Here is a 25,033-nt window from a genome sequence, read left to right as displayed (position 1 = left end):
TCACGCAGGGCTCACACCTCCACATACACCGCTCATGCAGGGCTCACGTCCCCCCCCATATACCCCTCACGCAGGGCTCACACCGCTCATGCAGGCCCCACGTCCCCCCCATACACCCCTCACGCAGGGCTCACGCCCCCCCCATACACCCCTAACGCAGAGCTCACGCCCCCCCATATACCCCTCACGCAGAGCTCACGCCCCCCCATATACCCCTCACGCAGAGCTCACGCCCCCCCATATACCCCTCACGCAGAGCTCACGCCCCCCCATATACCCCTCACGCAGGGCCCACGCCCCCCCATACACCCCTAACGCAGAGCTCACGCCCCCCCCATATACCCCTCACGCAGAGCTCACGCCCCCCCATATACCCCTCACGCAGGGCTCACACCTCCACATACACCGCTCACGCAGGGCCCACGTCCCCCCCATACGCCCCCTCACGCAGGGCTCACGCTCCCCCCATACCCCCCCCCCCACGCAGGGCTCATGCCCCCCCCCCCCATACACCCCTCACGCAGAGCTCACGCCCCCCCCATATACCCCTCACGCAGGGCTCACACCTCCACATACACCGCTCATGCAGGGCTCACGTCCCCCCCATATACCCCTCACGCAGGGCTCACACCTCCACATACACCGCTCATGCAGGCCCCACGTCCCCCCCATACACCCCTCACGCAGGGCTCACGCCCCCCCCATACACCCCTCACGCAGGGCTCACGCTCCCCCCATATACCCCTCACGCAGGGCTCACGCCCCCCCCATACACCCCTCACGCAGGGCTCACGCCCCCCCCATACACCCCTCACGCAGGGCTCACGCTCCCCCCATACGCCCCCTCAGGCAGGGCTCACGCCCCCCCATACACCCCTCACGCAGGGCTCACGCCCCCCCCATACACCCCTCACACTGTGCACTGAGGGCCCGGCCTGGTTATGGCCGCAGCAGGTGAATCAGTAACCTTTGCCACTTCTGCTCGGGGTGATTCAGCAGGAAGCAGGGCAGCCATGGCTGCAGGCAGCAGCACAGCCCGATCACTAATGGTCAGGGCGGTCCCTGCTGATCACACTGCCCCGGGTAGTGGCCGGTACCGGTAGGGAGCTGAGGGCAGAGCACGGCACCGGTCCCCCTGACTCCTCCAGGCCCGGCATTACTCAGCACACTGCCCGGCACAGGAGCACCGGTATCCGGCCCACGCCGCCGCCACAGCTCACACATCCAGGCTACCTGTGACCCGGCGAGCGGATGACACGGCCCCCGCCTTCGTGCTCCCACCACTGCTCTGGAGTCCCTGTCACCGGAAGTCCTCTCTAGGAAGTGTCCGCCGTCCTGAAGAAGAAATAAGGCGTTGCCCGGAATCAGTCCGACTAGTTTACCTTTCGAGAAGGCGTGGCTACCACGTATATAGGCAACCGTTTGGGTCTACTGGGAATTGTAGTTTTCTGTAGGTTTTCTCCAACGATTACGAAGCAAGGTGCGAACTACATTTCCCGTCGTGCTTTGCGGAACCAAGGCCTTTCATAACAAACACGGCGCTTGTCAAATAGCGAGCGGAAGTGTAGGAGACAGAATGGTGGTGCTAGGCCAATGAGCAGCGCGGAAGGGGGCGGTCGCTACGTGATTGGCTGTCAGGTGACAACATGCGGGTGCTATGGGGAAAGCTGTGGTGGAACATAGAGCAGTGCAGTCAGCTGGAGGAGGAGACGGCGGAGCAGCAGCAGCACGGAGCGGAGACGGCACCGCTGCACGAGGTGAGGGATGCTGCTGCCAGGACCGGCCGCTGCTGGGCACACCTCATCCCAGCGCGTCTCCATGGTGATCACAGATGGGCGCAGGTATCACTGAGGCAGGTGATGCCAGTGCCGCTGTGAGGGCATCAGTGCAGGTGTGGTCGGGGTGGGCACAGCAGCGGGCAACGATCGTGCACACGTGATATGATGGCAGAGGATGGTGATGGGCAGAGCGCTGGAGGTGTGGGCTGTGCCCAGGTGTCACACTGATCTGTCATCTGCATATTGTTACCATTTATATCACGTAATATTCTGTATATTAATATTTATTATCATCACTATGTGTCATCTCCTGTGTATTATTAGTTATTACTGTTCTGTTCTCATTATTACACGATTATTATTATATAATAATGTGTTATCCTGGATATGTTCCTGTTTCTGCCGTATTTCCTTATGGCTTCTCTTCATACCTCAGGTGTATTTTCTGCCAGACTTCCCTGTTATTTCCAGGCAGTGTTATGGGGTAGTTATAAGGTGCAGTGCCCACTCCTCCGGGTGTGCCGTGTACGTGAGTGGGCAGTTGGCGCCCGGACGGCAGTGCTGTGGGGTAGTTATAAGGTGCAGTGCCCACTCCTCCGGGTGCGCCGTGTATGTGAGTGGGCAGTTGGCGCCCGGATGGCAGTGCTGTGGGGTAGTTATAAGGTGCAGTGCCCACTCCTCCGGGTGCGCCGTGTATGTGAGTGGGCAGTTGGCGCCCGGATGGCAGTGCTGTGGGGTAGTTATAAGGTGCAGTGCCCACTCCTCCGGGTGCGCCGTGTACGTGAGTGGGCAAATGGGCAGCCAGACGGCGGTGCTGTGGGGTAGTTATAAGGTGCAGTGCCCACTCCTCCGGGTGCGCCGTGTACGTGAGTGGGCAAATGGGCAGCCAGACGGCAGTGCTGTGGGGTAGTTATAAGGTGCAGTGCCCACTTCTCAGGGTGCGCCGTGTACGTGAAAGGGCAGATGGGCGGTGCTGTGGGGTAATTATAAGGTGCAGTGCCCACTCCTCCGGGTGTGCTGTGTACGTGAGTGGGTGGTTGGGCGCCCGGATGGCAGTGCTGTGGGGTAATAATAAGGTGTAGTGCCCACTCCCCCGGGTGCGCCGTGCACGTGAGTGGGCAGATGGGCGCCCGGACGGCGGTGCTTTGGGATAATTATAAGGTACAGTGCCCACTCCTCCGGGTGTGCCGTGTACGTGAGTGGGTGGTTGGGCGCCCAGATGGCGGTGCTGTGGGGTGGTAATAAGGTGTAGTGCCCACTCCCCCGGGTGTGCCGTGTACGTGAGTGGGTGGTTGGGCGCCCGGATGGCGGTGCTGTGGGGTAATAATAAGGTGCAGTGCCCACTCCTCCGGGTGTGCCGTGTACGTGAGGGGGCAGATGGGCGCCCGGACGGCAGTGCTGTGGGGTAATTATAAGGTGCAGTGCCCACTCCTCCGGGTGTGCCGTGTACGTGAGGGGGCAGATGGGCGCCCGGACGGCAGTGCTGTGGGGTAATTATAAGGTGCAGTGCCCACTCCTCCGGGTGTGCCGTGTACGTGAGGGGGCAGATGGGCGTCCGGACGGCGGTGCTGTGGGGTAATTATAAGGTGCAGTGCCCACTCCTCCGGGTGTGCCGTGTACGTGAGGGGGCAGATGGGCGTCCGGACGGCGGTGCTGTGGGGTAATTATAAGGTGCAGTGCCCACTCCTCCGGGTGTGCCGTGTACGTGAGGGGGCAGATGGACGCCCGGATGGCGGTGCTGTGGGGTAATTATAAGGTGCAGTGCCCACTCCTCCGGGTGTGCCGTGTACGTGAGTGGGCAGATGGACGCCCGGATGGCGGTGCTGTGGGGTAATAATAAGGTGCAGTGCCCACTCCTCCGGGTGTGCCGTATACGTGAGGGGGCAGATGGGCGTCCGGACGGCGGTGCTGTGGTCGCCTCCGCTGTAGGTGTCGCGGCTGACTGACAGTGAAAGCCTCCGGTGCATATGAGTGACGCAGGGGGCGACATGACGGGCGTCAGGCAGCGGTGACAACTGTCCCGAAATTCCGTAATAATAGACTTTTTTTTTTCCTTGTCAAAGGAAAAATAAATGTAAGGAATCTGTGCTTTTAAGTTGAAGACGCGCGTACAGAATATTTTACTGTGCACAGTTATGGCAGCTGATGTCTTCAGCAGAGTTTTTTTTTTTTTTTCAATAACCTGTCCAGAAAAAAGAAAGTCCCGTTGGTAGCCCTGGTGTTGGGGCGCTGATGTGCCACCTCTCCGTTTCCCGGGCCTCTGGATATGCGGTTAGGGCAGCACAGTGACTCTTTGGCCCCGGTGTAGGTCGCTGACTGTACCTACGTTGCCTCATTCCGATAAGTGAGAACTTGTTTTTCTTGAAAGTCGGCCGTGTTGCCTACATACCCGGCGCTTAGCCCTGTGCAAATGGGCTGTTTTATTGACTGGCAGTATTGTGAACCTCAGTAGATGAAGTAGGAATAAAGATCAGTTGCTGACTTGGTGCCCTCGGTGATACCCGCCTGCGGGCACGGGATTATGTTAGGCAGCGCTTTCTATGGCCCACATTCCGAAACCTGTGGGCCACCAGCTACTTGCGCCAGTCGGCAGGACTTGCTGAGCTCACTAAGGCTTGGCACCACACGTGGCGGATCACTGGTGTCCATGATAATAGCCCGCTATGGCGGAGGCCCTCGCTGAGGCTGCAGGGGCTGCTGGAGGCAGTTGTTACATAGGATCCATGCACAGTCATTACAGACCGTCACCTACTTTATCTCTTATTGTAGCAGCTCAAAATATCAGTTTCTACAGAAAATAGAAAATTCCCACACCATTAACATAGGGCTGAGATCGGACTCCGTGTATCCTGCATTGTCCTCACTGTTGTCTTATTACTAGTGATGAGCGAGTATACTCGTTACTCGAGATTTCCCGAGAATGCTCGGGGGTCTTCCGAGTATTTTGTAGTGCTCGGAGATTTTGATTTCATCGCCTCAGCTGAATGATTTACATCTGTTAGCCAGCATAAGTACATGTGGGGGTTGCCTGGTTGCTAGGGAACCCCCACATGTAATCAAGCAGGCTAACAGATGTAAATCATTCAGCTGAGGCGATGAAATCAAAATCTCCGAGCACTACAAAATACTCGGAAGACCCCCGAGCATTCTCGGGAAATCTCGAGTAACGAGTATACTCGCTCATCGCTAATTATTACTATTTACTTATTTGATTCTTTGCTTAAACAATTAAACAAATTCCTCAATATTTCCACAACGTTAATGTAATGGGAGCCTCTTACTGATCACATCCACCTTTATTACCGCCCCATACTCTCCTTTTACCTTCTCCTCTTACTGATCACATGCAGCTTTATTACCGCCCCATACTCTCCTTTTACCTTATCCTCTTACTGATCATGTCCAGCTTTATTACCGCCCCATACTCTCCTTTTACCTTCTCCTCTTACTGATCATGTCCAGCTTTATTACCGCCCCATACTCTCCTTTTACCTTCTCCTCTTACTGATCATGTCCAGCTTTATTACCGCCCCATACTCTCCTTTTACCTTCTCCTCTTACTGATCATATCCAGCTTTATTACCGCCCCATACTCTCCTTTTACCTTATCCTCTTACTGATCATGTCCAGCTTTATTACCGCCCCATACTCTCCTTTTACCTTATCCCCTTACTGATCATATCCAGCTTTATTACCGCCCCATACTCTCCTTTTGCCTTATCCTCTTACTGATCATATCCAGCTTTATTACCGCCCCATACTCTCCTTTTACCTTATCCTCTTACTGATCATATTCAGCTTTATTACCGCCCCATACTATCCTTTTACCTTATCCTCTTAAGGTACCTTCACACTCAGCGACGCTGCAGCGATATAGACAACGAGCAGATCACTGGAGCGTCGCTGTTTAGGTCGCTGTAGAGACGTCAAACACAGCAGCTCCAGAACAATGCAGGAGCGATCCAGTGACGTAAGGGTTACTCGCTTATCATTCTCACAGGTCGTCACAGGTCGTTAGCTCCATGTAAATCATTGCAGGCATCGTTGCTTTTGCTGTCAAACACGATGATACACGCTGATCTGACGACCAAATAAAGTTCTGGACTTCTAGCTCCGACCAGCGATGCCACAGCAGGATCCTGATCGCTGCTGCGTGTCAAACACAACGAGATCGCTATCCAGGACGCTGCAACGTCACGGATCGTTGTCATTCTCGTTGTAAAGTTGCTCAGTGTGAAGGTACCTTTACTGATCATATCCAGCTTTATTACCGCCCCATACTCTCCTTTTGCTTTATCCTCTTACTGATCACGTCCAGCTTTATTACCGCCCCATACTCTCCTTTTACCTTATCCTCTTACTGATCATGTCCAGCTTTATTACCGCCCCATACTCTCCTTTTACCTTCTCCTCTTACTGATCATGTCCAGCTTTATTACCGCCCCATACTCTCCTTTTACCTTCTCCCCTTACTGATCATATCCAGCTTTATTACCGCCCCATACTCTCCTTTTACCTTATCCTCTTACTGATCATGTCCAGCTTTATTACCGCCCCATACTCTCCTTTTACCTTCTCCTCTTACTGATCATGTCCAGCTTTATTACCGCCCCATACTCTCCTTTTACCTTCTCCCCTTACTGATCATATCCAGCTTTATTACCGCCCCATACTCTCCTTTTACCTTATCCTCTTACTGATCATGTCCAGCTTTATTACCGCCCCATACTCTCCTTTTACCTTCTCCTCTTACTGATCATGTCCAGCTTTATTACCGCCCCATACTCTCCTTTTACCTTCTCCTCTTACTGATCATGTCCAGCTTTATTACCGCCCCATACTCTCCTTTTACCTTCTCCCCTTACTGATCATATCCAGCTTTATTACCGCCCCATACTCTCCTTTTACCTTCTCCTCTTACTGATCATATCCAGCTTTATTACCGCCCCATACTCTCCTTTTGCCTTCTCCTCTTACTGATCATATCCAGCTTTATTACCGCCCCATACTCTCCTTTTACCTTCTCCTCTTACTGATCATCTCCAGCTTTATTACCGCCCCATACTCACCTTTTACCTTATCCTCTTACTGATCATGTCCAGCTTTATTACCGCCCCATACTCTCCTTTTACCTTCTCCCCTTACTGATCATGTCCAGCTTTATTACCGCCCCATACTCTCCTTTTACCTTATCCTCTTACTGATCATGTCCAGCTTTATTACCGCCCCATACTATCTTTTTGCCTTATACCATTTTCTGTCACTTTTTTAGTTGCTGGAGGCTTTGGAATAATAAATGATAGAACAAGAATAAAGAGAAGCTGGCACGTTACCAGGAGTTAATGTTGTGGTGTCGGAGGGATTGTGCTCGCGCTTCTGCTTCCCCTCCGCGCTGTGTGGTCCTGTCATATCTCATAAGGACGCTGTGCTCAGAAGTGGCAGAGTAACGCTGCGCCTGGAGAGCAAGTGCTGTGGACGTTCCCACAAGTGACAACTTTCCTGTTGTCTTGTCACAGTTGTGCTGTCGTCGTTGCTCCCAATTTCCTCCATGTTTACCACACTGACAGCATTAAATACGTCAGTACTTGTTACACATCAGCCTTACCTTTACTCCTCAGTTTTCCAGTTTTTTTGGAGATACAGAATAGTAGCGGGTACAGTACAGGAGCTGGCCAGGGAAGTGTTCTGCCGCTTTATTGTTCAGGGGCATTGGAAATTACTATGTAATGCCATTGGATATCCTGTGTCCAGCTTACATGGTGATGCTGGATGCCAGTTCTGCAATGTGACGCCCAGTCCGCCATGCCTGGGGCAGGCCATGCTCGCTAGGTTTTAGGTTGCACTTTTTTTTATCAAAATACAGCTCCCTGCCCAAGAATGCGGTCCCTGAGAATCTGCCCGGGGGCCTGATAAAAGGTAAACAAGGGCCGTAAATGGCCCTGGGGCCTGAGGTTCCCCACCCTTGCTTTAAAGGAACCCTGATCTGAGAGACCATTCATAGATTACCCCTGCTGTTTATCCATCTGCAGGAGCTTCTGCAGTTTCCTAAAGGCCCCTTCACATTAAGCGACGCTGCAGCGATACCGACAACGATCCGGATTGCTGCAGCGTCGCTGTTTGGTCGCTGGAGAGCTGTCACACAGACCGCTCTCCAGCGACCAACGATGCCGGTAACCAGGGTAAACATCGGGTAACTAAGCGCAGGGCCTTCATCCTATAACTTGCAAAACCCCTGCCGAGAACACAGGGTGTCCAGATAATCTGTTACACACTAGACTGCTGCACATCTGTAGGGTGGGGTTTAATCAGTGGGTGGGGCCTCTGATCAGCCAAAGGGGGGAGGCTCCTGCTGCAGCCAGTTGTCTTAAAGCCAGACAGTAGAAGGAAAAGAGCGGATATGGCTAAGTTCCAGGGACACACGTCTTTTTTCTTATTTGCTTTTTTATTGGCAAGATCAGTCTGAATTACCCTGTGGTTCCTTCACTCTGTGGATCAAAATTCAGACTCTCACTGACTAATAAAAAACAAAACCAGAATGTATAGCGGAGTCTGGTGCCGCAGCGGAGTCTGGTGCCGCAGCGGAGTCTGGTGCCGCAGCGGAGTCTGGTGCCGCAGCGGAGTCTGGTGCCGCAGCGGAGTCTGGTGCCGCAGCGGAGTCTGGTGCCGCAGCGGAGTCTGGTGCCGCAGCGGAGTCTGGTGCCGCAGCGGAGTCTGGTGCCGCAGCGGAGTCTGGTGCCGCAGCGGAGTCTGGTGCCGCAGCGGAGTCTGGTGCCGCAGCGGAGTCTGGTGCCGCAGCGGAGTCTGGTGCCGCAGCGGAGTCTGGTGCCGCAGCGGAGTCTGGTGCCGCAGCGGAGTCTGGTGCCGCAGCGGAGTCTGGTGCCGCAGCGGAGTCTGGTGCCGCAGCGGAGTCTGGTGCCGCAGCGGAGTCTGGTGCCGCAGCGGAGTCTGGTGCCGCAGCGGAGTCTGGTGCCGCAGCGGAGTCTGGTGCCGCAGCGGAGTCTGGTGCCGCAGCGGAGTCTGGTGCCGCAGCGGAGTCTGGTGCCGCAGCGGAGTCTGGTGCCGCAGCGGAGTCTGGTGCCGCAGCGGAGTCTGGTGCCGCAGCGGAGTCTGGTGCCGCAGCGGAGTCTGGTGCCGCAGCGGAGTCTGGTGCCGCAGCGGAGTCTGGTGCCGCAGCGGAGTCTGGTGCCGCAGCGGAGTCTGGTGCCGCAGCGGAGTCTGGTGCCGCAGCGGAGTCTGGTGCCGCAGCGGAGTCTGGTGCCGCAGCGGAGTCTGGTGCCGCAGCGGAGTCTGGTGCCGCAGCGGAGTCTGGTGCCGCAGCGGAGTCTGGTGCCGCAGCGGAGTCTGGTGCCGCAGCGGAGTCTGGTGCCGCAGCGGAGTCTGGTGCCCCTGCTTCCCTTATTGAGTGTCCGTCAGCTTATCTAGATTCCGAAATGACGTATCTGCATGATACGGGGGCCTGTGACATATTACTGTATGACTTGGAAGCTTTTCTACCAAGACGTCTGACGGCGCCTGTGGGGGCTTCAGTGGCTGTTGACACGCGTTCTCCAGTACAGGTCTAATATAGGAATATGCTCGATGTGATACATTTTAGGAGGAAACGCTCGGAACCACTTGTGTGGTTTTCATTTTGGCCTCTTGCGGCACCCTCTGTGCAATGTACTGTCAGTGCCGCTGGGTAAATAATCGTATACATTTAGTCCTGCCAGTTCTCTTATCTTTGCTCTCGGTGATTGCTTCTGGTGGAGACTATTAGCTTTCCAGAGAGTAAACATTGCAAAATTCTATATACAAACAGCGAGTAATGAAGTGGTAATCTGCCGGGCACTACTGCTGGCACACACGGGGTAAAGTACACACCACAGTGAAATGGCACCATCTGCTGTGGCTGGGCGAGGAAGTCCAATGGAGGAAGTGCAGCTGGCCTGGACGTGGGGGGTGCTGCACCTGTCTGCAGTGTCAGTGGGGCCGTACACTGACCGCTGAGATGGGCGATGTAGACATTCTGTACATATCATTTGCTGCCCAGTTTTTGTATTAGAGATAGTTGGCATTTCCAGAATACGCTGCTCATAAAGTAGAGCTCTGGTCCAGCGCCGGGGGCCAGCCATACCCCGCAGCCCCTTATGTATGCTAATCCCCCTGCACCTACTGCTGGCGGCACATCAATTTCTCCAGCTGCACAGCAGCGCCCATAAGGCATAAGCATATAGGCTAATGAGAACGCTTCCGACTTCATCATCCAACCGTCTGGTTGTCCCAGATGCCGACTAACAGATAATACGCTGAAAATGTGATTTGCAGCCTCCTATTATTCCAGTCTCTGTGTTTTGAAGTTTATGGCACAAATAGTGAGATTCTGAAATGAAGCATTCTGTTGTCATCAGGTTTGGAAATGGATTTGTATTCCCGCTTCTGGCTATGCTGTGTTGTCAGTTTTCAGGAACGTTTCATTCCTCTCGTGGAGGAAAGGACCCCATACACATGAGAGAGATTGGCCAGACCATTGCTGTGTTTGTGTAGGAGTGTAAGTGGGTCAGAACCTCGGTGTGACCTGCATGCTGGCTATTCCCAATAGATGATGTTTGGGAAAATACGGCCTGGGCATGTAGAGGGCCAGCTCCCAACTCTTCCATGGCCTCACAAAACCCATTCATACAAAGAAAACACAAACACTAAAGAATTTGGATAAAAATGGCCGTGTAGTTTATTCAGGGTTACATAAGTTAAATAAATAAATACCAATAAATAAATACTTCAATTAAAACTCAAATTCCATATTACTCCAATAAACCAATCCACCCATACATGGGTGATTTTCCCACAATTAAACTACACGACAGTGCAGTGCATTACAAACATTAAAAAAGGGGGAGGGAGGGCGGGCTTCTTCTTTTCTTCTTCACCAGCAGAATGACTAAATCCCCTGAAACCAGGGTTTTTATACACAAATATTTGGGCGCCCAGCACTTCAATAACCAATCAAAACAGTTAAAATTGGGCGCCAGGCAGAACATACACAAATATCTGGGCGCCCAGCACTTCAATAACCAATCAAAACAGTTAAAATTGGGCGCCAGGCAGACCAGAAGGAACTGGATAAAACCAGTTTCTCCTCACCTCATCTGACTGACCTGACCTCTAAATGACCCATAGAAAAATTGTCATATTAAAACCTATAGGGTCTATGAGGCTATGAGACCCCCGCTGTATTTCTTCTGGGTTCACGCGTGGGGGCTAACATTCTCTGGTGAATTATGCCACTTACAGCTGCTTACTTACATTGAGAACACAGGGAAGCGCCTCCAAGCTGGGCCCGTACGTGTTTGCCAAGCCGGAGAAATAGCAGTTGTATGAATGGCTGGCTAACAGCTATTGAAAGTATATAACCACCTTAAAGGGATTGTCCAAGTTTGGCATGAAAGTCTGTAGTCACTCTGTGTGTGACTGCAGACTAGTGAATCCTCACAACATGCACAGTACGAGCTCTGGGCGTTTATGTGACGGCAATTATGCAGTATGCATACTTCTGGCCACGTTCTAACTAGACTTGCTTGGTCTTGCTCAATTCACATGTGTGAACGTGGCCAGGAGTATGGATATTGCATGCTTTACCTCACATGACCTCCTGGTCTCAGCACCGGATAATAATGGCTCTCACATAGCCCTCCACACAGATTAGTGGGCCCCGCATAGACCTCCACACAGAATAATGGGCCCCGCATAGCCCTCCGTGCGGTATAATGATATGGAAAAAAATAGTCCCCTCTCCTTGATTTCCCCCCCCAGCTCCTGTTTCAGCAGCAATTTTTTTGTAGCTCTTCAATGCTAGGCACAGTGGGCGCGAAATAGCGACATCATTGCGCCCGCTGGGCTTAGTCAAACGCAGAGGGAGAATGATGGCAGACACAACGTTAGCGGACAGCTGTCTCATCCATCATTACTTTAAACTGTGTTGGCATAGCATACAGGCTGCTGATAAAGTTAAACATGTGGTGCCCACCTCGTGGGCAGTGCCATCTTTACAGGCCAAATACACTGCTCAAAAAACTAGGGAGCACTAAAATCCCACATCCTAGATATCACTGAATGAAATATTCCAGTTGTAGAATGCGTTGAGAACAATGAAACCTAAAATGATCAATGTAAATCACAACTAATATCCCACGGAGAGCTGGAGTTGGAATGATGCTCAAAATCAAAGTGGAAAATGAAGTTACAGGCTGATCCAACTTCAGTGGAAATGCCTCAAGACAAGGACATGATGCTCAGTAGTGTGTGTGGCCTCCACGTGCCTGTACGACCTCCCTGCAACTCATGGGCATGCTCCTGATGAGGCAGTGGATGGTCTCCGGAGGGTTCTCCTCCCAGACCTGGACTAAAGCATCTGCCAACTCCTGGACAGCCTGTGGTGCAACATGACGTTGGTGGATGGTGCGCGACATGATGTCCCAGATGTGTTCAAGCGGATTCAGGTCTGGTGAATGGGAGGACCAGTCCACAGCTTCAATGCTTTCATCTTGCAGGAACTGCTGACACACTCCAGCCACATGAGGTCTGGCATTGTCCTGCATTAGGAGGAACCAGGGCCAACCGCACCAGCATATGGTCTCACAAGGGGTCTGAGGATCTCGTCTCGGTACCTAATGGCAGTCAGGCTACCTCTGGCAAACTCATGGAGGGCTGTGCGGCCCTCCAAAGAAATGCCACCCCACACCATTGCTGACCCACTGCTAAAGCAGTCATGCTGAAGGATATAACCAAAAAGAAATGACCTAGTCACAAATGGCGCTTCCAAAATAACATACCTACAAATAAACTAAAGCATATGCCAATTATAAATTAAAAAAAAAATTTTGTTTAACAAATATTGACACCAAACTGTTTAAAAAGATTCAGTGGATGAATACACACATATGGACCTGAGAACACAGGGATTACTATACCCATGCCATAAACATATAAAAAATGGATAAATATCCAGAGCATACAAAGAATTTTTTTTTTCTTTAGGGTTCCTCAGAAAGGGCTACCTTATATATTGAGCAAAGCTTTCTTGAATGTTAATCAATGTTATATAATTCAATATATTTCACTTTGCAAACAGTGCTTTTGGACTCCTATGTCAGCCAAATTTGGTATTCAATATAACATTTATACAGTATAGTATAGTAATTCCTGTGTTCTCGGGTCCATATGTGTGTATTCATCCACTGAATCTTTTTAAACAGTTGTGTGTCATGCTGAAGGATGTTGCAGGCAGCAGATCACTCTCCACGGCGTCTCCAGACTCTGTCACGTGTGCTCAGTGTGATCTGCTTTCATCTGTGAAGAGCACAGGGCGCCAGTGGCGTATTTTCCAATCGTTGTGTTCTGTGGCAAATGCCAAGCGTCCTGCATGGTGTTGGGCTGTGAGCACAGCCCCCATCTGTGGACGTCGGGCACTCATACCATCGTCATGGAGGTCATTTTGCAGGGCTCTGGCAGTGCTCCTCCTGTTCCTCCTTGCGCAAAGGCTGAGGTAGCGGTCCTGCTGCTGGGTTGTTGCCCTCCTACGCCCCCCTCCACGTCTCCTGGTGTACTGGCCTGTCTCCTGGTAGCGCCTTCAGTCTTTGGACACTACGCTGACAGACACAGCAAACCTTGCCACAGCTTGCATTGATGTGCCATCCTGGATGAGCTGCACTACCTGAGCCACTTGTCTGGGTTGTAGAGTCCGTCTCATGCTACCACAAGTGTGAAAGCACAACCAACATTCAAAAGTGACCAAAACATCAGCCAGAAAGCATTGGTACTGAGATGTGGTCTGTGGTCCCCACCTGCAGAACCACTTTTTTATTGAGTGTGTCTTGATAATTGCCAATAATTTCCATCTGTTGTCTATTCCATTTGCACAACAGCATGTGAAATTGATTGTCAAACAGTGTTGCTTCTTAAGTGAACAGTTTGATTTCACAGAAGTTTGATTTACTTGGAGTTATAGTCTGTTGTTTAAGTGTTCCATTTATTTTTTTGAGCAGTGTATAATCACCCTGCAGGCCAGATATGTCTCATGGGCCAGATTTTGACATGTGTGCCTTAAAGGGATTCTGTCAGCACAGAATGACTATTCACACCAAGTTTAGGCGCTCGGTGTATCATAAGGACAAACAAACATATTAGTGCCCTTTCTCATCTGCTTGTTTTCTTTCCCTCTCTCTTTTGCTCTTTCTCTCTTCTTTTTCTCTCTTCTCTTTCACTCTGTTTTTCCGCTCTGGTTTTCTCTCAATTCAATTCAAATTAGCTTTATTGGCAGGACTAAAGGTACCGTCACACTTAACGATATCGTTGCTTTTTGTGACGTAGCAACGATATCGTTAAGGAAATCGTTATGTGTGACAGCGACCAACGATCAGGCCCCTGCTGGGAGATCGTTGGTCGCTAAAGAAAGTCCAGAACTTTATTTTGTCGCTGGATCTCCCGCTGACATCGCTGGATCGGCGTGTGTGACACCGATCCAGCGATGTCTTCACTGGTAACCAGGGTAAACATCGGGTAACTAAGCGCAGGGCCGCGCTTAGTAACCCGATGTTTACCCTGGTTACCAGCGTAAAAGTACAAAAAACAAACACTACATACTTACCTACCGCTGTCTGTCCCCGGCGCTCTGCTTCTCTGCACTCCTCCTGCACTGACTGTGAGCGTCGGTCAGCCGGAAAGCAGAGCGGTGACGTCACCGCTCTGCTTTCCGGCCGCTGTGCTCACAGCCAGTACAGGAGGAGTGCAGAGAAGCAGAGCGCCGGGGACAGACAGCGGTAGGTAAGTATGTAGTGTTTGTTTTTTGTACTTTTACGCTGGTAACCAGGGTAAACATCGGGTTACTAAGCGCGGCCCTGCGCTTAGTTACCCGATGTTTACCCTGGTTACCGGGGACTTCGGGATCGTTGGTCGCTGGAGAGCTGTCTGTGTGACAGCTCTCCAGCGACCAAACAGCGACGCTGCAGCGATCGACATCGTTGTCGGTATCGCTGCAGCGTCGCTTAGTGTGACGGTACCTTTAGTGCATGTTAACATTGCCAAAGCATATGGTAAAAATAGGGGGATAGGGGGGTGGGGTAGGGAGGCATATAGAGGTCCAGGATATATCAGGCTCCTTTTAGAGGATACGGGACATGTTTAGGGTGGGGTATAGAAGTCCATGACATATCAGGCTCTTTAGTCGGGGGATAGATACATGTCCAGGGTGGGGTACAGGAGTCCATGACATTTCAGGCTCCTCTTATTTTGTGGCAGGCACTGACATATTCCGCTGCATTTTCCTCTTCCCCCAGTATTATCGGCAGTTTCTCTTCCTCCTCCATGGAGGTGAAGTCTGGGAGGAGATCAGACAGTCTCTTGAGGTGAGTGTCCCTCACTGCGGAGTATTTGGGGCACCTCAGCAGGAAGTGGGCCTCCTCCTCTACGGCCTCCTGGGGGCACTGCTGGCAGAGTCTGCTCTCTCGGGGCTTGTAGTTCTGTCAGTGCCGTCCGGATTCGATGAGTAGGCTGTGGGCGCTCAGTCTGTATCTGCTCAGGATCTGTCGCTCTTTGGGGTTTTCTAGTTTCTCTACATATGGGTTTGTTTCGCTCTGTAGGTTCTGGTATATCGTCAGTTTCTGGGATTTTTTTTATGTCGTTCCTCCAGATGCTGAGATATTTCTCTTTGACTTTGTGTACCATCTTCTGGATTTCACCTTTTGTCAGGCCATGTAGGTTGATGGCTTGGTCAGACTGGCTTTGTGTACTTTTTGTTGGGAGGCTTCCCGGTGTAGGAAGGCTTTGTGATGGAAGACAGGGGGGGTGGAGGGCACCATCGTACTTATAACAAACTGGGATCCACCCGGAGTATGTCAAACGGAAGTAATGTCAAAGCAAAGAGAAAAAAGAGACATACACAAAACCAAGGATCACCAAGGAAAGGGAAATAGTACTTTATGATATAGTAATCAATTTTATTATAGTCAAAACGAGACACATCACACAGTTAAAAACATTTAAAAACCATAGTAGTACATCCCCAAATGGGGAATACCCCCCCAAGACCAAAAGAAGGCTTATACCGAAAAAAGTTATACAAATGTAATATCACAAGTAGATTGTGGGGTTTAGGTATTGTCCTTCATTCCATACTACAGATTTAGATCACTTTGCATATAGCACTTTAATATATCAGGTTCATATAGCATATAGGGTGCCTCTATATATACTAGTATTGGACTGACTGATCATATGACATTGTCTACTGCATTGACAAATTGTATCTGACCGCATGTGACTGGTATATGTTTTGTCTGGGCAATACATGCCCTGCGTATAAAATATTAGGTGGTGTACCAGACTAATTACTCTTGGGAGCTTTATCTTTTATCTGTTATGGCCATAACAATTATATGCCTATAGGGCAACTATTATAGTCCTGTTCTTAGAGCAGTGGTATATATTCTGCACGTGTATATCAAGCCATCTGTTTTACATCTGTATGTACTTGTGATATTACATTTGTATGACTTTTTTCGGTATAAGCCTTCTTTTGGTCTTGGGGGGGGGGGGGGATATTCCCCATTTGGGGATGTACTACTATGGTTTTTAAATGTTTTTAACTGTGTGATGTGTCTCGTTTTGACTATAATAAAATTGATTACTATATCATAAGTACTATTTCCCTTTCCTTGGTGATCCCCGGTTTTGTGTGTGTCTCTTTTTTTTCTCTTTGCTTTGACAAGGCTTTGTGATGGTAGAAGCTGGGACTGCTACTTTGTAGATGAGCCTTGAATGACAGCTCCTTCTTTATTGCAATGTGTAGTTGGAATCTGCCCAGCTCTGCTCGGCAGGCGCTGTTTGATGTGCTCCTATGGACTTGAAGAAGATGCTTGCAGAACTCTAGGTGGAATATTTCAGTTGGCCCATCGTCCCACTTTATCCAGTTTGGGTATGAGACTGAGCCCCAGACCTCACTGCCGTACAGAAGGATTGGGGCAATGATGGAGTCAAAGATTTTTAGCCAGACGGTTACTGGTGCGTTGAGATGGTACAGACGTCTTCTGATGGCATAGAAGGCTTTGGATGCCTTGTCTTTTAGTAACTCTATGGCTTGCTTGAAGGTCTCTGACTGGCTGAGTTCTAGTCCCAGGTAGGTGTACCTGTGGGTTTCTGTAAGTGAACGGTTGTCTATCATAAAGGTAGGATGGCCAGTAGGTTTCTGCTTTCTTTTCTGGAACACCATGATATTAGTTTTCTTCTGGTTGATTTGCAGTGCCCATGTGTTGCTGAAGGTCTCTAGGATTTTCCGATGATCTCGAAGGCCTTTCTCAATTGGTGATAACAGCACGAGGTCATCCGCCTACAGCAAAAAGTTCACCTGGGTGTCATGGAGGGTGAGTCCTGGTGCTGAGGAGGGCCACTGCCAGCTCATTTTTGTAAATATTAAAGGGAATCTGTCATCCCCAAAATCATATACGAGCTGAGGCCACTGGTATCAGGGGCTTATCTACAGCATTCGGCTTTATTTTGCTTCTCCGTTGCGTTATAGCAATCAAAATTGTTGGCACCTAATGAGTTATCTTTTGTTAGTCTACATGGGTGTTATCAGATAACTACACATACAGTGAGAAGAAGTGCACATCACCAGTGAAAACACCTACTTGAACTTTGGGGACAAAAGCTTTTCTCTGCAATATCTCTGCGAAATTATTCCTCTTTGCAGCCCCGATTACATCCTGGGTTCTGTTCAACATGAAAAATTTGGTGAAAGGTCCTCTTTAAGGCTGAATCTAGAATGTGCACATTCCAGGAAGAACAAGTAGGACCACTTCATGAACAGGTGTGTCAAAACTTTTCCCCGGTATTGTATCTACATATTTAGAAAGTTTAAATTGTGAAACCTAGTAACAGATCTGATTGAAGAGATTTTCTTCCAGCATAGTCCTGTATTGTCTGCCATCAATCTTTCCTTTAGTCCTGAGCAGTTTTCCAGTCCCTGGCAATGAAGAAGTTACCACATAATGATGCTGCTCCCACCAGACATTACAGTGGGATTGTTATCTTTGGATGATGGGGAAATGTTGGGTTTGTGGCCCACATAGCTTTTCTGTATTTTGTCTTCAATAACCAATCATATTCTTTAGTTTGTTGTGTTTTTTTTTTTTTTCATTGTCCCTTCCCTGGATATAGATATATCTACTACATAATTGTCTAAGGGTCACTTCCGTCTGTCTCTGTCTGTCCTTCTGTCACGGTTATTCATTCGCTGATTGGTCTCGGCAGCTGCCTGTCATGGCTGCCGGGACCAATCAGCGACGGCCACAGTCCGATTAGTCCCTCCCCTACTCCCCTGCACTCACTGCCCGGCGCCCGCTCCGTAATCCCTTCCACTCACCGCTCACACAGGGTTAATGGCAGCGGCAACGGCCCGCGGTGTAACGCACTCTGTTACCGCTGCTATTAACCCTGTGTGTCCCCAACTATTTACTATTGATGCTGCCTATGCAGCATCAATAGTAAAAATGTCATGTTAAAAATAATTTAAAAAAAACAAAAAACCTGCTATACTCACCATCCGCCGCCTTTCCCGCTTCTCACCACGCTCCCAGGACCTCTCCATTGCAAGCGGCAGTTTCCGGTCCCAGGGTTGGTGTGCGACAAGGATCTGCAGTGACGTCATGGTCATGTGACCGCGACGTCATCATAGGTCCTGCTCACACCAGCCCCGGGACCGGAAGCTGCCGCTTGCAATGGAGCGGTCCCGGGAGCGTGGCGAGGAGCGGGAAAGGCCGCGGATGGTGAGTATAGCAGGACTTCATCGGAAGGTGAGTATATGGTGTGTTTTTTTTTTTTTTTTTTTTTTTTAAGTCTCTATACTACGTGGCTGGGCAATATACTACGTGACTGGGCAATATATTCCGTGGCTGGGCAATATACTACCTGACTGGCCAATATCTTACGTCGCTGGGCAATATACTACGTGGACATGCATATTCTAGAATACCCGATGCGTTAGAATCTGGCCACCATCTAGTATCTGCTGGTGTTTTTGGATGACCGCATGGGAAACGCTTGATGTTCGAGGTACCGAACCCGAACAGTAAAAAGAACTTCCTGGAGAAGTCCGTGTTCTGGGTCCGTACCCAAACAGTAGATATTGGGTGCGGATCCCGAACTTTACTGTTCGGGTTCGCTCATCACTAGTTGTGTTTTTTTTTCTCCTTCACTTCATTTGGGGGACATAGGACCATGGGTGTATCCTGCTGCCGCTAGGAGGCTGACACTAAGTGAATACAAAAAAAGTTAGCTCCTCCTCCTGCAGTATATATCCTCTTGCTGGCACCACCAGAACCATTTCATGCTTAGTGTCTGTAGGAGGCACACTGGTCTGCTTTTTCAGACCATCCTTTTTTTCTTTTTCCTACGAAGATGAGACAGGGGCAACGGACCCTATTGAAAGGGTCCGATCTTCCCAAACCAACAACAGGCGAGCACGTGGAGTGTCACCTCCACGTATCTTCTCCTGCGATTTGGAACATTATTTTGCCGGACACAGCCCTTTCCACCCTGAGGTAGTGAAACCCTAGGCTGCACAGAGGCCCACATTTGGTCCTTGCGGTCCCCACTGCATCACCCATGTTCACTGCGGTGATGGAAGGAGGCGGACGGTCCCTCTCCTCATCCCTTACAAGGGAGGATGGATTGAGGGTGCCTGCACTGTCCATATTACAGCCCCTCCTCCTCTCTGACCTGAATCATCATGCATGAGTATACGAAGAAGGGGTCTCCGGCAGCGTTTCTACCAGCGGCCTCGCATGCCCCCGCGGGTTGCGCTGACGTAAGATCTACTCCCCGGCTTCAGCCTCTATTAGGCCACAGGACGGTGGCTCCGCCCCCTAATGTTAGTTCTTCCGGCGGACCCTCCCCCCAAGCACGCGTATTTCCGGCAGTTCCATCCTCCCGGGGGCACTTCTCATAGAGGCGCCTCTTTTTGAATTTGCATAGATCCAGGACACAGGGGCACCACCGACAAGCCGCAGATCGCTCTCTAACCAGCACAGGACCTGGGGTAAGCGCTGCAGTCCTATATCTGACTTAGTTCTCAGGCTATAGCAGCCTCCCAGCAGTATACAGCCCATATTAGCCAGGGGTACAGCATGTCTAGCAGGACCAACAAGACCCATACGGTATTATTTGCTTCGTGTACCTCCTGTCACACTGCTTTCCCGCAAGCGCAGAATAAACAATTATGCTAAGCCTGCGATCCCGAACACGCTCAGGAGCCCTCCGCCGCTACTGATCCCAGTGTACCTGGCCCTCCTGAGTGGGCCTCGTCTGTCACAGTCCACGGCATCTCTGGCTAAAGCAATTGAGTCCCTTCAGGCCCCCAGCAGGGGTAGGGACAGCTCACCTGGTTCAGAGAGATCCTGTGTCCCACAGGATTCGTCGGCCTGCAGGGGCCGCTCTCACTCAAAGCATACACAGGTAGCCAGAAAAGATTCCATACTGTGTCTCCCGGACCCTCTGGCGCCTCGGCATCTATGAGATTCGTCTCTCACTCCCATCCCCCCTCCACCCCCCCCACACACACACCCCCCACCCGAGGTTGACAGCGAGCAAAATTCAGACTTTGACTCTGATGGGCTTTTTAGTGTAGATGCACATAGTTCTCAGGAGACAGTCGATAGTCTCATTGAGGCCGTCAATCAAACCCTGGAAATTGATGAGGAACCTACGCTTACTACAGGTCACAAGGTGTCATTTAAACGGGCCAAACACCCCCATAGGAAGTTCGGTGGTCATCCTAAGTTCGAGGACATAGTGCGGTGGCATAGAGAGCGGCCAGACAAGCGGTTTACAGGTCAAAAGGCGCTTGAAGCGAGATACCCTTTTGCTTCGCATCTTCGCAAAAACTGGGCGGAATCCCCCACAGTGGTTCTGCCTGTATCACGTTTGGCTTCCAAACCCTGCTATCATTACCAAACGGATCCTCCATCAAGGATCCCACTGATCGCCTGATAGAGAGCCTCGCTCGCTCGATATTCGAGGCATCGGGCTCAGCACTCTCCCCCTCCTTCGATGCAACATGGGTGGCTAAAGCCATGGTATCCTGGGCAGGCTCTCTAAAAAGGGCGCTGCTGGGAACTGACCTCCCACCAGAGGTCGCTGATCTTGCTAACCAGATATCCTTAGCTAGGGATTATTTGGTTAACGCATCCCTGGATGCGGCTAACTGCGCAGCGCTTGCAAACGCTGTTTCTATTAGGAGAGCCCTGTGGCAAGCAGAGGACATGGCGAGCAGACTCTACAGTCATGGCCAAAAGTATTGACACCCCTGCAATTCTGTCGGATAATACTCATTTTCTTCCTGAAAATGATTGCAAACACAAATTCTTTGGTATTATTATCTTCATTTAATTTGTCTTAAATGAAAAAACACAAAAGAGAATGAAGCAAAAAGCAAAATATTGATCATTTCACACAAAACTCCAAAAATGGGCCAGACAAAAGTATTGGCACCCTCAGCCTAATACTTTGTTGCACAACCTTTAGCCATTATAACTGCGATCAACCGCTTCCGGTAACCATCAATGAGTTTCTTACAATGCTCTGCTAGAATTTTAGACCATTCTTCTTTGGCAAACTGCTCCAGGTCGCTGATATTTGAAGGGTGCCTTCTCCAAACTGCCATTTTTAGATCTCTCCACAGATGTTCTATGGGATTCAGGTCTGGACTCATTGCTGGCCACCTTAGAAGTCTCCAGTGCTTTCTCTCAAACCATTTTCTAGTGCTTTTTGAAGTGTGTTTTGGGTCATTGTCCTGCTGGAAGACCCATGACCTCTGAGGGAGACCCAGCTTTCTCACACTGGGCCCTACATTATGCTGCAAAATGTGTTGGTAGTGTTCAGACTTCATAATGCCATGCACACGGTCAAGCAGTCCAGTGCCAGAGGCAGCAAAGCAACCCCAAAACATCAGGGAACCTCCGCCATGTTTGACTGTAGGGACCGTGTTCTTTTCTTTGAATGCCTCTTTTTTTTTTTTCTCCTGTAAACTCTGTTGATGCCTTTGCCCAAAAAGCTCTACTTTTGTTTCATCTGACCAGAGAACATTCTCCAAAACGTTTTAGGCTTTTTCAGGTAAGTTTTGGCAAACTCCAGCCTGGCTTTTTTATGTCTCGGGGTAAGAAGTGAGGTCTTCCTGGGTCTCCTACCATACAGTCCCTTTTCATTCAGACGCCGATGGATAGTACGGGTTGACACTGTTGTACCCTCGGACTGCAGGGCAGCTTGAACTTGTTTGGATGTTAGTCGAGGTTCTTTATCCAACATCCGCACAATCTTGCGTTGAAATCTCTTGTTAATTCTTCTTTTCCGTCCACATCTAGGGAGGTTAGCCACAGTGTCATGGGCTTTAAACTTCTTGATGACACTGCACACGGTAGACACAGGAACATTCAGGTCTTTGGAGATGGACTTGTAGCCTTGAGATTGCTCATGCTTCCTCACAATTTGGTTTCTCAAGTCCTTAGACAGTTCTTTGGTCTTCTTTCTTTTCTCCATGCTCAATGTGGTACACACAAGGACACAGGACAGAGGTTGAGTCAACTTTAATCCATATCAACTGGCTGCAAGTGTGATTTTAGTTATTGCCAACACCTGTTAGGTGCCACAGGTAAGTTACAGGTGCTGATAATTACACAAATTAGAGAAGCATCACATGATTTTTCGAACAGTGCCAATACTTTTGTCCACCACCTTTTTTATGTATGATGTGGAATTATATCCAATTTGGCTTTAGGACAATTCTTTTTGTGTTTTTTTCATTTAAGACAAATTAAATGAAGATAATAATACCAAAGAATTTGTGTTTGCAATCATTTTCAGGAAGAAAATGAGTATTATCTGACAGAATTGCAGGGGTGTCAATACCTTAGGCCATGACTGTACATCAAAAAAGTCCCTTACTACTTTGCCCTATCAAAGTGGCCGGCTATTCGGTGAGAAGCTAGACCAGCTTATCTCAGACGGAAAAACTAACTTCCTTCCCCAACAGAAGGTAAGGCGACCTTTTCGACACCAGCCACAGACGCGTTTTTGGCCTTTTCGCAGGCCTGCATGGGCCAATACAACCAATCCCTCTGCCCCAGGCAGCCCCACCCAGGGGGACATAGATCGTCAAATCTCTTACAAGACCAACCCATTGTGGACAAACCAGCTCAAATCTAAGGGATTCAGGTCCCACAGATTTTCAACCAAGTGACTCGAGGCCCTTTCCGGTCGACACTGACAAAGTAGGCGGTCGTTTGCTCTATTTTTGCGATATCTGGCTCTCCGTCGTTCACAACGCATGGGTCAGAGATCTGGTGTCCTCCAGATACAGAATAGAATTCTGCTCCCTGCCTCCAAATAGTTTTTTTTCGTTCCCGTACCCCCAAGACAGCAGCAAACGCCCACTTCTTTTTTCAGGCCATCGAGTCCCTCCGGCACAATGGGGTTATCATTCCTGGGCCAGAAAACGAAAGATTCCAGGGGTTCTACTCAAACCTGTTCATGGTTCCGAAAAAGGACGTAACTGTCTGGCTCATTTTGGACCTAATGCTGTCTCACCTGGGGTGGCTCTTAAATTTACAGAAGTCTTCTCTCGTCCCAGCTCAGAAAATTTCCTTCTTAGGAATGATCTTGGACACCTCCCAAGGGTTGGTGACTCTCCCTTGAGACAAGGTCCTAGCCATTCTTCTGGGAGTCCAGGAACAACGTCGGCCTATTCCTCATTCCATTCGTTTCAGCATGAGGGTCCTAGGAAAAATGGTGGCGTCAATGGAAGCTGTTCCATTTGCCCAGTTTCATCTCCGCTCCTTGCAGCATGCGCCGCTGGCAACCCGGAACAAGAGTTCGTTTTCTTTCGACCACCCATGCTGTCTGTCCACCCAGGTCAGGCAAGCACTCAGTTGGTGGACACTGAGCTCTTCCCTTCTTCAGGGGAAACCCTTCCCCCCCCCGGACCATTGGCTGGTGGTCACTACCGACGCCAGTCTCCTTGGCTGGGGAGCTGTTTTCCATCACCAAACGATGCAGTTGGTCGCCTCGGGAGTCATGCCTTCCTATCAATCTCCTAGAAATACGGGCAATTCAGGGGGCTTTGCGACACTTTCATCATCTTCTGGTGGAGGCGCAGAGCTAATGCAACTTGTTGCCGATGTTCCCTGGCAGCTGCCAGTTCGTCCGGATCTACTTTGCTAGAGTCCGATCTACCACCCAAACTTAGGGACTTGGCGTTGAAGCCTGGGTCCTGACTCGGGCCGGGTTCTCACGGGACGTTGTTACCACGATGATTAGCGCTCGAAAGACCGCTTCGGTGTGTATCACCGCACCTGGAAAGTCTTTTTTTTTTTTCTTTTTTTTTTTTTTCTTGGTGAAGAGATCACGATCGTCCCCAACTTGTTTTTTTCCATTCCTAACATCTTGGAGTTTCTTCAGGCAGGCCTGGACTCTGGTCTAGCGCCAAGTTCCCTCAAGAGACAGATCTCAGCCATTGTCCGTTCTTTTTCAGCGCAGGATTGCTTTCAATCTGCAGGTGAAGACTTTCATTCAGGGGGTCTCCCACGTGGTACCGCCCTATAGAGCTCCCCTGGACGCCTGGGACCTTAACCTTGTCCTAGGTGTTCTACAGTAATCCCCTTTCGAACCACTACAGGATGTCTTGTTAACTCACCTTTCATGGAAGGTAGTTTTTCTTGTCGCGATAACATCTATTAGACGGGTTTCTGAGTTGGCTGCTCTTTCCTGCTGAGCTCCGTATATGACTTTTCACAAGGACATGGTGGTTCTGAGACCAGCCCCTCCATTTCTCCCAAAGGTCGTTTCCTCCTTCCACATTAACGAGGACATTGTCTTGCCCTCATTTTGTCCGGCACCAATACACCGGGTGGAAAAGGCCCTTCACACTTTGGCTCTAGTGAGAGCTCTCAGGCGGTATGTATCAAGGACAGCACCTTTTCACCAGACAGATGCGCTGTTCACACTCCCTGAGGGTCACAAAAAGGGATGTGCGGCTTCAAAGTCAGCGATAGCCAGGTGGATTTGGTCAGCGATTCGGGAATCCTATCGCGTCAGAAGCCGGCCTATTCCAGCAGGGATCAGAGCGCACTCCACACGGTCAGTGGGCGCCTCTTGGGCCCTTCGGCACCAGGCATCGGCAGAACAGGTTTGCAAGGCTGCAACCTGGTCTAGTCTACATACATTTTCAAAACACT

General features: G+C 50.2%; 2 protein-coding genes across 5 annotated transcripts in view; one reads left to right on the top strand and one right to left on the bottom strand.

Annotated features, from left to right (window-relative positions):
* Positions 1–1,528, bottom strand: part of PDCD10 (programmed cell death 10) — a 59,016-nt gene extending 57,488 nt beyond the window's left edge. The window contains exon 1 of the mRNA XM_069727386.1: positions 1,234–1,528. The gene's annotated coding sequence lies outside the window, so the exon portion shown is untranslated. The remainder of the gene's footprint in view (positions 1–1,233) is intronic.
* SERPINI1 (serpin family I member 1) overlaps positions 1,517–25,033 on the top strand; it is a 59,157-nt gene continuing 35,640 nt past the window's right edge. Inside the window, exons 1-3 of one of the 4 annotated variants that reach the window (XM_069727384.1) lie at positions 1,748–1,841; positions 17,050–17,170; positions 17,500–17,616. In XM_069727384.1, coding sequence (XP_069583485.1) covers positions 17,609–17,616 — 8 coding nt within the window. In that variant the 5' untranslated portion in view covers positions 1,748–1,841; positions 17,050–17,170; positions 17,500–17,608. Of the gene's footprint in view, positions 1,842–15,088; positions 15,158–17,049; positions 17,171–17,499; positions 17,617–25,033 lie in introns of those variants that run through there. The other 3 variants (XM_069727383.1, XM_069727385.1, XM_069727382.1) reach the window with 3 other exon arrangements.

The sequence above is a fragment of the Ranitomeya imitator genome, chromosome 5 (assembly GCF_032444005.1).
Source record: "Ranitomeya imitator isolate aRanImi1 chromosome 5, aRanImi1.pri, whole genome shotgun sequence".
Classification (NCBI taxonomy): Eukaryota; Metazoa; Chordata; class Amphibia; order Anura; family Dendrobatidae; genus Ranitomeya; species Ranitomeya imitator.
This window is presented reverse-complemented; position numbering and strand designations above follow the sequence as displayed.